The sequence below is a fragment of the Tachypleus tridentatus genome, chromosome 1, assembly GCF_004210375.1.
Source record: "Tachypleus tridentatus isolate NWPU-2018 chromosome 1, ASM421037v1, whole genome shotgun sequence".
Taxonomy (NCBI): domain Eukaryota; kingdom Metazoa; phylum Arthropoda; class Merostomata; order Xiphosura; family Limulidae; genus Tachypleus; species Tachypleus tridentatus.
This window is the reverse complement of record NC_134825.1, coordinates 80,663,570-80,676,780: the sequence shown is the minus strand read 5'-3', so window position 1 is coordinate 80,676,780 and position 13,211 is coordinate 80,663,570. Positions and strand designations below refer to the sequence as shown.

Sequence of the window (13,211 nt, the reverse complement as noted above, 5' to 3'; positions counted from 1 at the left end):
GAAATGAGGGGAAGATATATGGTGTAAACAACAGGCGATTCGTAGAGAGAAACCTACTTGAATCAGCCAAGAATCTAAAAGTAAGTCGAAAATTTACATTTTAGTAGGACAATAATCCAAAGCACAAGGCCAAAACAACACTAGAGAGGTTTCGAAAGAAGAAAATTAATGTTCTGAAGTGGCACAGTCAAAGCCCTGACTGTAATATCAAAAAGAAAATTTATGGTAAGATTGCAGTATAGTAATGATCCCAAATGAACTTATCAGAATTGGAGGAATTTTACCAGCAACAATGGGTAAAAATTACATCACCTTATTGTGCAAAGCCGGTTGAGACCTATCCATAAAGACTCACAGCAGTAATTGCTTCCAAAGGTGCTTCCATCAAGTACTGACTTAGGGGGCTGAATATTTATGCAATTAGCAAATTTCAGATTTATATATTTTCTTTGCAGATTTTGCCAACATTCAACCTCCTTCACACACAACAGTGTTGAATTTCATCATCAGGGTTTTGAATAAAAACAAGTTAGTTAAAAGTTTTCTTTACATTATTTCTGTTTCATTAAAATGTGGCATTATTTGTAGGGGGTGAATACTTTTGCAAGGCACTGTATGAGCTAATTTCTGACTTTGTATGCTTGTTGTAAATGGACTATTTCTGCTCTTCCCTTATGGGATATCGAAATAAGATTTTTTGCGTTTATAAATCCACTGATTTACTTTTGAGTAACTTCTTACAACGTCAGTTGTATGTCATGGATGTTTTTTCATAATCAAACACTTTTATTTTATACATGGAAATTTGACCTCACATTTTATTGGTCAGTTATACAGTTTCTAATGATCTAACCAGTTTATGTTTTCTGTAATTTTGTGAATTCCTTTCAAACAGGCGGAAAATATCCCATTCTATATATTACATCTTGATAACTTTAACCAGTACATAGTGATCTTCATAAAAAGTTGTCCCTGTGACTGTTTTGCAAGATTTAGATTTACGAAGTACATAGAATACAACCAAAATTGCGTACATTAATCTCAGTCGTCGCTCTAGTTTATTAAATAGCATCATTGTTTGATGATGTTGCTTCTCATGCAAGAGCCACCACTTGTGATTATTATAATTAATTTTATTATCTTGCGTTACAAATGTTTGTTCATCAACACTTTCAACTTTTCATTGACTTATCACCAATATCTATCTTCTTCTCCAACTTTCTCTTTCTTTGAAATAGCAATGATATTTTATATAGATCTGTACTATTTGACTTTTCCGATAGGCCCACGACGCTCTAATACTGTCGTTTAAGAATATAACACTAAAGGTGATAAAAAATTATGTAACTTATTTCGAGGTTCTCCCAAGTGACCACACACTAAATTCTTTACTTTATTTACTCTTCCACATTTACATTTTTTACCTTCCTTATGTTTGATTTTTTAATTAAATTGTTTGTTTGTTTTGGAATTTCGCACAAAGCTACTCGAGGGCTATCTGTGCTAGCCGTCCCTAATTTAGCAGTGTAAGACTAGAGTAAAGGCAGCTAGTCATCACCACCCACCGCCAACTCTTGGGTTACTCTTTTACCAACGAATAGTGGGATTGACCATCACATTATAACGCCCCCACGGCTGAAAGGGCGAGCATGTTTGGCGCGACCGGGATGCGAACCCGCGACCCTCGGATTACGAGTCGCACGCCTTAACACGCTGGGTTCCTTTTCGTCTAAAATGTAGTTTGACGAACATGTCAACGAGAAACCCACTTGTAATAAAATGTATTCTAAAGACGGCTGGTACGGGCATTAAAACTTAAAGTAAAGTACAGAACAACGTTTAGGTTACCTTCAAAACCTAAATATGACCTAAGAAGGTTGAAACATTGTTCTGTATTTTATTTTAATTAAAGTTTTAATATACATATCAATAGTTTGACATAAATAACTCTACATTGCATGATTATGAGTTTAACCATAAAGAGCATGTAGTGGCAGTTTCTAAAGTGAAAGTAATATTACTGATTGCACTGGAATTAGAGTAGAGAAGAAATATATAATTCGTCTTGTCAATTGTGTTCTAAAGTAACTGAACCAACCTTGTGAACTTTAACGAAAAAATACAATTACATAAAACTTTGTATATACAGTCATGCGAAAAAGTTAGGACGCCCCATGAAAGCCTGTGTATTTTTGTAACATTTGTGGATATATATACTCTTCAAGAAAAGAAACGCAAAAGGCAAAATTTGAGACATATTGGTAACAAGTTTATTCCGGGTAGTTTTGTATGACATGTGTGAAACTTTGGACATTCACTGCTGAACATTCAAAGTCTGCAAAGGCGAAGTCCACGCTCACTAGGTGAAGTTTAACGTCACTCAACGTCAATAACGAGTATGCCCCCGTGAGCATCAATAACTGCTTGTCATCTCCTGCCCAAGGAAGCGATGAGATGACGAATCCCATCCTGTGGAATGGTTGTCAGGAAAGAACGTTGATGTTGTGGTGTCTCAAGAAGACAGTAGTGAGTCGGGCTGTGTGAGGACGGGCGTTATCATGTTGAAAAACGTCGTTGACGTTCACCATGATGGGTTGCATATGGGGCCTAAGAATCTCGTAGACGGTTGCGTACGGTCTGATCGGAAATCCTACGCAACCCTGGTATAGTTGAGGCAGTAGACTTCGCAGTGGTGGTCCTATCCCGAAGGTGACGTAACCGGATGTAGCGATCATGTGCGGGCGTGGTCACACGAGGTCTGTCAGGTTGTGGACGGTGACAAGTTGATCCATGTTGTTGGTGACGATTCCATAGCCTTGTGATGGTGCTTGGGTGGACATTCACAGCTCTGGCAACATCTGATCGAGATTCGCCTGCTTCCAAACGCCCAATGGCGTTGTTGCGTTGTGCTTCAGTCAGTCTTGGCGTAACTGTATTGCGTGTCGGTGGCCTAACACTGAGCTATGGAAACCGAGAACCCGTCACTTTTATAGGGATTTTGCACATGTTGCACTTGCAGAACATGCAGATCTCTCAAACAAATTCATTGGACACGAATGCGTTTTGGCGAAAAATCCGATGTTTTCCTCCGTTTTCAAAGTGCACAACTTTTATTGTCATTTTGGTCTGACAATCAGTGCCTTAACACGTGTAACATCACATACTCTGAGCTTGTAACGTTATTACATATATTTCTCTTTAAAATAACAAAAATATCCCTTTTGCGTTTCTTTTTTTGAAGAGTATAGATATTTAATCTCAATTTCACCAATACTGAGAGCTTATAGGAATATAACTAAACAATTAAAACTGAAGAAAAGACTTTTCAAGATCTTCTGTAAATGTAATTCTACAAAAATGCATATTCTAACTGAGAAAAAAGTTAGGACACCCTCACATTTATTCCCACTTAAAATGGCTCAACTGACACACAGGCGTATCACACTGTTTTGTTTGGTGTGCTCCTGACTGTTGAAGTGAGAGTAAGCACCATTGTGAGAGCAAAAGAGCTGTCTGAAGCCTTCAGAAAGAAAATTGTAGCAGCTTATGAGTCTGGTAAGGGATTTAAAAAGATCCCAAAATATTTTGAAATCAACCATTCCACTGTTCGGAAAATAGTCAACAAGTGGAGGGAATTCAAAACAACTGCCAACATGCCCAGGTCTGGTCGTTCAAGCAAGTTCACCCTGAGAGCAGACCACAAGATGCTAAAAGAAATCTTCAAACACCCTAACATGTCATCACGGGACCTACAGCAGGCTCTGGCTACTGTTGATGTGAAAGCGCATGCTCTACAATCAGAAAGAGACTGCACAAGTTTAGCTTGCAAGGGAGGTGTGCAAGGAGGAAACCTTTGCTCCGTAAGAGAAACATCAAGACCAGACTCAAATTTGTCAGAGAGAATGTAGACAAAGACCAGAACTTCTGGAATAATGTTCTTTGGACAGATGAGTCCAAAATTGAATTATTTGAACACCAGAACAGAGGGCATGTTTGGCGTAAACCAAATACAACATTCCAGGAAAAGAACCCCATACTAACTGTGAGCATGGAGGTGGAAGTGTCATGGTTTGGGACTGCTTTGCTGCAGCAGGACCTGGACAGCTCACAATCATAGAATACACCATGAATTCTACTGTGTATCAGAGGGTGCTTGAGGATCATGTGAGACCATCTGTAAGAAAATTAAAGCTGAAGCAGAACTGGATCCTGCAACACGACAATGACCCAAAACATACCAGTAAATCCAATAAGGACTGGCTGAAAACTAAGAAATGGAGAGTCCTGGAATGGCCGAATCAAAGCCCAGATCTTAATCCCATTGAGATGCTGTGGGGTGACTTGAAACGGGCTGTACATGCACGAAATCCCCTCCAACATCTCATAGCTGAAAGGATTCTGCATTGAGGAGTGGGGCAAACTTTCTTCAAACCGATGTCAGAGACTGATAGATGACTACAAGAAGCGTCTCACTGCAGTTATTTCAGCCAAAGGTGGTAACACTAGCTATAAGGGGGTTGGGTGTCCTAACTTTTTTCTCAGTTAGAATATACATTTTTGTAGAATTACATTTATAGAAGATCTTGAAAAGTCTTTTCTTCAGTTTTAATTGTTTAGTTATATTCCTATAAGCTCTCAGTATTGGTGAAATTGAGATTAAATATCTATATATCCAAAAATGTTACAAAAATACACAGACTTTTATAGGGTGTCCTAACTTTTTCACATGACTGTAATTTGGTAACCAACAGTTATAGTGGTGATTTTAAAATGAAATTATAACATACTGTATTCTAATAACAGAACAGGAAGAGTAATTAACCTTTTCAAAGTGTGCTCTAAGTTAACTGAACCAGCCTCTGTAGACTTTGATGGAAGAGAGACAATTATTTAAAGCTCTAGACAGAAATGTGAAAACCAACAGTATAATGAAAATTTGTGTACACGTTTGATTTGTTTTAATACATGATTTTAAAGCAAGTGTACTGTGTGCTGTTTGTTTTTATTGTTAACATTTATCGCCAACAAGTCACAGACATTTAATGTAAATAATATAGCCTGTACATAAAACCTGACAGTTGGTGAGCCAGCCAGAATCTACAGCGGTAGAATCAGATGTAAACAATCATCAAGCAAACCTACGTACGCACATGTGTAGTGATGGCTAAAATATTGTAGAGGTCACAATCACACATTGTAATTATATCGACTGGCTTCTTAAATGGATAGAGAGGGGCGAGTGATTTGGGCTTAAACATGGCGATCTACAAGAGTTTGTTCAACAAAATTAAAACTTAAAAAAAGAAGAGCATAGGCAGAGAAGAGAAGAAGGAAGACTAAAAGAAGATTTGTCAGCGTGAAACGCAAATAAAGAAAGAATAAAAGGAGAAAGTAGAAGTAGAGAGAACAAGAGCGTAAATTTAGGTCGCCAAGCTCAGCTAACAGAAAGATGTAGGACTCAAGAATAACGATGGGTCTCAGGGCCAGCTGACCCAAATTTCCCAAATATGATCAACTGAAAGATGACATTGATACTTTTCTGGAGTGGCATGAAATATTTGCTAAGTCAGAACTAGAAGAAAGGTGACTGGGCAGTCTGTCATAGCCTCCTTCTCACAGGAAAAAGTCTACAAGTTTATGTGTAAATAACATTACAAGATGTTACGAACTATAACAAATTAAAAGTGGCCTTGCTGAAATGATATGAACTTATTGAGGAAGGTTGTTGTCGGATGTCCAGAGAAGTCAATCTGACACTGGAGAAATTGTATTTTAGTTTGTGTCATATCTATGGTAATACTTCTTAAGTGTAAAGGTAGTTTCAAGGACTAACAGATATACTAATACGTGAATAGGTCATGATTACGTACTTCTTTAACATGTCACTGTTTCTAAAAGAAAGACAACCGAAAGACGTGGACAAGATGATCAAGCTGGCAGGACAGTATATGAAAGTCCATGGAGGGTGTATAACTGACAAGTCCAAGAATAACCAGTCAAAGTTTAAACCAGGGGTGCCTGACCAGAAGTACTATGCCACTAAATGTAACAAAAGTCAACTGACAAAAGAGAAAAAAGATGCTGTGCTTCTTATAAAATACAGCACGTTGTGAGTGAGTGCAAGTCTGTTACCAACAAGTAACAGCGGAAATCTGTACGTAAAACAGCTAGAGCTATTTACAAAGAGTGATTGTTATCAGTGAAAACAAAATGAAGACAACTCATCAGAAGTAAAAAAATGTCTGTCAGCATGATCTAACAATGCATTATTGATGGTTAGCTAAAGTTAGTAAATGGGTCAATCGTGTCCGTGGTGCTTGGAGCATATGAAAAATATCAATAGACGCCAACAAACCATAACATGTCATTAGATGAAAGATGCATCGAGGACAAGAAAGTAAAAGTTCTACAAGACATTGAGTGCAGTAAAGCAGCAGTGAGAACCAGTCTAGTATTCAACGACGAGAAGGTGGGCAAGGTATATCAGTGTTTGCGACTGATGGGGCAGTAAGAAAGTTTCAAAAGCAAGGATGAAGGTAGACACTCTATACTATGTGGAAAACTACGAGGCTATGTATTTGAAGGCACGCATTTCCGACTTAGTGATTTTTAATATACTTGGCAGTAGAAATTCAGAGAAACTAGACAGGAGATTGATGAAGTATCTACAGTCACTACAAGAACTCAATAAAAGAAAGGCAGGCTAAACACTGAGTCTTTGTAAGTCTCAAAAGGTCCACTGAAAGTGAAGGAAACACAGAAGAAAGACCATTTATTGCAGAAAATTTGGGACAGTGTTCAGAAGAAAGTGAAGCACAAGATCGAGGAAAGGACTTATAGAATACAGGACCAGAAGGAAGCGTTACCAAATCTAAGGTAGTAAAACAGATTATAGTGCTACCAGGATACTGGAATTAAGTGATGAAGCTAACTCACGAGTTGATTGTGAAAGGACATCTAGGAGCAAAAAAGATAGCAGACAGAATCACCAGCAACTTCCTCTGGCCAGGAGTCACTGGAAATGTGACCAGATTCTGTTAGTCATGCAACATCTGCCAAAGGATAGTACTAGAGGGAAGGTAACCGAGTTGATAATGGGAGAGATGCCTCTCATAGAAGTGCCATTCAGCAGAGTAGCTGTGGAATTGATCAGACAACTAGCCCCTGTATCTGACAAAGGCAACTGACACATGCTAACAGTGGTTGATTATGGAACACATTAACAAGAACTACAGCACTACTGATGCAAAATATATGCATTAGTTTTAGGCAGTTCTTTATCACCCTGTACAACCCCAGATGTAATGAACTTTGTGAGAGAGTAGATGGAGTCTTAAAGAGCATGCTGAAGAAGATGTGCTAGAAGAGACCATGTGACTTGAACAGGTACATACATGCATGAAGTATTATTTATTTACTAAAACTTTCCATCTTTCGAGGTCCTGTATGGAGAATAGTATGAGGTCTGATGCAGATATTGAAAGAACTGTTGTCAGAAAGAGGAGAGTCAGAAGTGAGGAACACATATCGGTACTTATTAAATTTTAGAAACTGACTGGAGAAGACCTGTCAACTCGCTAGAGAAAGTTTTCATGCAGAACAGGGCAGTCAGAAACACTTCTATGTAAAGAATACCAATAATCAACATTTCAAGGTAGTTCTGCTACCACAGATAATAACAAACTTAATGTGCAAGGGAGGGACCTTTGGAAGTGCAGAAAGATGTCAATAGAAAGGAATATAATGTAAAAATGAAAGTGAAGTATAAGATCTTCCACACCAGTCTGTTGAAGAGGTATTTTGAAGAGAAAGAAGACCTAATGGGTGTAGCTATTGAGGCACAGATAGACAGTGCAGGTGTGACTACCATAGATGTGCAGAGCCAGAAGATAGTGACTTTGAGGAAGATTCACAAAATTTATTGTGTCACTATACAGACGTCTTCAATGAGAGACCAGGAGAGATAGATCTTGTGAAATACATGATCAAGACTATGACTAGGGATTCTGTCAAGGTGAAGCCATATTAGATGTCCTATGTGATGAGAGACCTGATGAAGCAAAAGATAGAGGTACTATTATAAATAGGAATTATTCAGCCTTTGAAATTAGCTTACTGTTCACCAGTGATAATTATGAAAAAGATTTCTGCAGAGATTTCCAGAAGCTGAACATCGTGACGATGTTCGATTTCAAACCAAAGGTTGTCATGGCGAAAGTAGATGGGCCAAATTATTTTCAAAGATGCACCACAGTAAATGTTATTGGAAAAACAGCATATGAAATAAAACGAATATATAACATTTATACCCGCCCTTCCCCCCATTTATATATACGCATATATATCTCCCAGTGGCACAGCGGTATGTCTGCAGACTCACACCTTTAAAATCCGGATTTCGATACCCGTGGTGGGCAGAGCACAGGTAGCCCATTGCGTAGAGTTTTGCTTAATTCTAAACACAAACATGTATATAAATTTTACAATAACTATATTAAAACATAATAGTCAACATTCTTTGTCTAGTCTCTTCCGTATTTTCAAAAATTAAAAGAGTGTATAATAATAACAAGCACAATAATTTTTCAACATTTTATAAAGACAAGAGTGGTATATATATATGTATATATACACTACATGGTCAAAAGTATGTGAACACCCGACCATCATACCCAGGTGTGCTTGTTGAGCATCTCATTCCAAAACCATGGGCATTAATATGAAGTTGGTATCCCCTTACTGCTATAACAGCCTCCACTCTTTTGGGAAGGCTTTTCGCTAATGCTCTTGTGGCTGAATAGGATCGAATATCCGCAGCCATGTTCCAAAATCTAGCCTCATCGAACACCTTTGAGATGAATTGGAACGCCATATGCGAGCCAGGCCTCTGTGTAGGCCAGTCAAGTTCTTCTATGCCAACCTCGGCAAACCATGTCTTTATGGACCTCGCTTCGTGCACGGGGGCATTGTCTTGCTGAAACAAAAAAGGGTTTTCCCTAAACTGTTGCCACAAAGTTAGAAGCACACAATTCTCTAGAATGTCATTGTATGCTGTAGCATTAAGATTTCTCTTCACTAGAACTAAAGAGCTTCGCCCAAACCATGAAAAACAGCCCCAGACCATTATTCCTCCTCCACAAAACTTTATAGTTGGCACTATGCATTTAGTTTGTTTGTTTTTGAATTTCACACAAAGTTACTCGAGGGCTATCTGCGCTAGCTGTACTTAATTTAGCAGTGTAAGACTAGAGCAAAGGCAGTTAGTCATCACCACCCACCGCCAACTCTTGGACTACTCTTTTACCAACGAATAGTGGGATTGACCGTTCCATTATAACGCCCCCACGGCTGAAAGGGCGAGCATGTATTGGTGCGACGGGGATGCGAATCCGCGACCCTCAGATTACGAGTCGCACGCCTTAACACGCTTTGCCATGCCGGGCCTATGCATTCAGACAGGTAGTGTTCTCCTGGTATACGCCAAACTCAGATTCGTCTGTCAACTGCCAGACTGCCAGATAGTGAAGTGTGATTCATCACTCCAGAAAACGCATTTCCACTGCTCCAGAGTCCAATGACAGTGTGATTTACAACACTCCAGCTGACGCTTGGCATTGCGCATGGTGATCTTAGGCTTGTGTGCGGTTGCTCGACCATGGAAACCCATTTCATGAAGCTCCTGAAGAATTATTCTTATGCTGACGTTGTTTCCAGAGGCAGTTTGAAACTCGGTAGTGAGTGTTGCAATTGTGGGCAGACGATTTTTACGCGCTACACGCTTCAACACTCGGCGGTCCCTTTCTGAGAGCTTGTGTGGCCTACCGCTTTGTGGCTGAGCTGTTGTTATTTCTAGACGATTCCATTTCACAATAACAGCGCTTATAGTTGAGCGGTGCAGCTCTAGCAGGGCAGAAATTTGATGAAATGACTTGTTGGAAAAGTGGCATCCTTTGACAGTGCCACGTTGAAAGTCACTGAGCTCTTCAGTGTGACCCATTTTGCTGCCAGTGTTTGTTTATGGAGACTGCATGGCTGTATGCTTGATTTTATGCATCTGTTAGCAATGGGTGTGGCTGAAATAGCCGAACCCACTAATTAGGAGTGTCCACATAGTTTTGGCGATGTAGTGTGTGTATATATATATATACGTAACGTAGCTAGCTGCAGTAATATAAAACGTTTTAATGCTACACAAGTATTGATACAAGAAAGTCAAAATTACGAAATCTGAATTAGTTAAAATTATATTTTTAAACATTAAATTCTTTATCATTAAAGATTTAAGAAATTAGATTAGTGTATAATAAAAATAATCCAACCACACAATACTCGCCATATCCATTGTCTACGACGAACCCCTGATTTTAGCGTTATAAATCCGTTGACTTACCGCAGTACAAGCGGGGGACATTTTACTAAGTTCAGAGCTCTTCTGATTCGCTACAAACATATTAGAGGTCACACATGGTTTTTTATTAACCAATTGTTATGGCGTAAAAGCTTTTTACAAGCTGAGATTCGAACTCGCGGCCCATATATAGCATTGTGAGTCGAGCACCTTTCATCGGGTCTTGCCAGGATTTTATCTTCTGTTTTCGCTGTTTATTAATTTCATTTTTTGAATGTTTACTTTACATTGACTTCGCGTTTTGAAAAAAACTTTTCGAAAACTACATTATAATTTTAGAAAAAAAACGTTTTTCAACATTATAATGTAGTTTCTAAATTAGATTTATATTAAAGTTTGATTACTATATGTAGTTTAATTTTTAACTACTGTTGTTGGTTTAATGTTTTTTAAAGTTCGAAACATTAGTTCAAACGAAGTGTACGAGGGCTGTTCAAAAATACGCGGACTGACGTTATAAAACAAAATGTACTTTATTTAGAAGTTACAAGTCTGGGACCCCTTCAAAGTACTCTCCTCCCCAACGCACACACTTATCCCAACGGTGTTTTCACTTGTTGAAACAGTCCTGGTACGCTTCTTTTGTAATGTCTTCCAGCTCCTTCGTCGCATTTACCTTAATCTCGGGAATCGTCTCAAATCTTCTTCCTTTCAAGGGTCTTTGAGTTTGGGGAACAAGAAAAAATCGCAAGGAGCAAGGTCAGGTGAGTAAGGTGGGGTGGGGAAGAACAGTGATCGAGTGTTTGGCCAAAAACTCAAGAGTTCTGAGGCACAAATTTCGCAGCAACGCGGTGCATCTTCAATATTTCGGTCAAAATCTCGTAACAAGATCCAACTGATATCCCACACTCTTCAGCAAGCTCCATGACAGTCAGACGTCGATTTGCTCACACCGGGGTGTTGATTTTGTCGACGTGTGGGGTGTCAGTTGACGTGGAAGGACGTCCAGGACGCTCATCATCTTCAATGGACTGTCGACCATCCTTAAAACGTTCATGCCGCTTGAAACATGCCGTACGTTTTATAGCAACATCACCGTAAGCCGTGTTAAGCATAGCAAAAGTTTCAGTCGCAGATTTTCCAAGTTTAACACAAAATTTCACAGCAAGTCGTTGCTCCTTCAGGTCATTCATTCTGAAATTCGCCAAACGAAAAAATCGCACTTCACTTAAAACCACGTAGCTGATACACAAATGAAGATATCTGCAATCGGGAAATGGCGTCGTAATCAGCTGAGCTGTGCGAACCTAGCAACACCAAGCGGATTCCCCTTGAACCAACTGGAGCCACGCAATTTAAACAGTCCGCGTATATTTTGAACAGGCCTCGTATTTGCTTAGAAGAATTTCATCGGCGGCACTCACTGTCAAAAACTTGATATTTTGGTTGTATACACGAATCGTTACTTATTTATTCCCGAAGAAACAACAATAATAAACAATTGACTAAGTGATTGATTGAAAATACTGAAAATTTAAATTATATTGATCTTTTTTTTTTTTTGAGATACTACGATGTCTCGTGGATTCCATTGGTTGTTTGTTTGTTTTGAATTTCGCACAAAGCTACTCGAGGCCTATCATGGATTCCATTGTTACAACATTAAATTGAGCTACTCTACAACGTATGAAAAAAAAACAACAAATGGCGATCTTGTTTTCATACACCAAAGAACAACAAACTGAACGGTAAGATTAAAGAAAGGTTCACATTAATCATATCGTGTTTTGTAGGAAGGCCTTATTGATTTGAAGGACAAACTAGTTATAGCTACCGCCAGTAGTTGTATAACAAATGCAGTTATTATGAAGGATTTGTAAAATGACTGCTCCTTAAATCGGCATTTTTTACAAAATTACTTTTTCAGTAAAGATGAATAAAAATAAGGATATTTTTAGTACTATTGTTCAGCCACTCAGATATAAATCATATATATATTTTTTAAACTTGATGGCTAATGCGTTTTAAAAATGATACAAAATTATTCCGGACAAAAATAATTGTAGCTTAAAGTTAATAACTCAATTTTTTTATAAGGTGTGTGTGACATTTAATTTTATGAAATCACAGAAAATAGATGAAAGGTGATAAAATATTTTTCTTATATAATCTATTTAACAGTTGCCATTTTTGGAAATTCTGTTGAGCTGTGACATTTAATAAGACAAAAAATAAAATAAAATAAAATAAAATAAAATAAGGGTAATAGAAACGCATATTATTGGAAGCTGCTTTTTACTGTTTTTCTTCTGTCACGTTGCACATTTGAAAAGACTTACAGAACAAGATTATGCTTGTTTAAGAATTTCCTGTATTTCATATACTTACTGCTTCTATTCCGTTGAAGGTTTTCCATTTGTAACAGTATGTTCAATAAATGAGCTATGTTTATCTACAAGTCTTCCAAAAGTTGTGCTTCCCCTAGGAAATAGAAATATATTGATTTCTTTTTGTACCTAGAGGTGAACTTTAAGCGCTGAGACCTTACTTATATCTTGTAAATAGATATTAAAGAAAACTAATTGCAGCGAAAAAATTTCTGAAGATGTGATTTTGTTAGAAAAAGGCAGAGGTTTCAAAAGAAACAAGATGTTGATAGCCAACGAAATGATCGAGTACATGTTGATTTATGATGATTACATGTTCTGATTGATTCTACAAAAGAGTAAATAAAAAGTAAGTTAGAGACACATACTAAAAATATTTGTAATAGAAACATTCTCCAAGGAGGAGCGTGAGAGTTTTAATAAGACTTGAAGTACATAATGAAAAATGGATTGACACAGGAAATCTAATTATCTTT

The 13,211-nt window shown here is 38.0% G+C and overlaps 1 protein-coding gene across 1 annotated transcript; it reads right to left on the bottom strand.

Annotated features, from left to right (window-relative positions):
* Window positions 1-8,009: 8,009 nt before the first annotated feature.
* LOC143232607 (uncharacterized) lies at window positions 8,010-9,997 on the bottom strand. Its single transcript, XM_076468232.1, has 2 exons — window positions 9,592-9,997; window positions 8,010-8,050 (listed from the first exon to the last, which is right to left on the bottom strand). Exons 1-2 carry the CDS (start codon window positions 9,995-9,997, stop codon window positions 8,010-8,012), a joined length of 447 nt encoding a protein of 148 aa, XP_076324347.1.
* Between the last annotated feature and the right edge of the window lie 3,214 nt (window positions 9,998-13,211).

Excerpts from the sequence above, each read along its gene's own strand:
- LOC143232607 (XM_076468232.1), bottom strand. The coding sequence starts at position 9,997 with ATGGGTCACACTGAAGAGCTCAGTGACTTTCAACGTGGCACTGTCAAA. Across the intron at positions 8,051-9,591 it reads CAAGCGTCAGCTGGAGTGTT|GTCTCTCATCACATAGGACA; the intron begins GTAAATCACACT and ends TTGCTTCATCAG.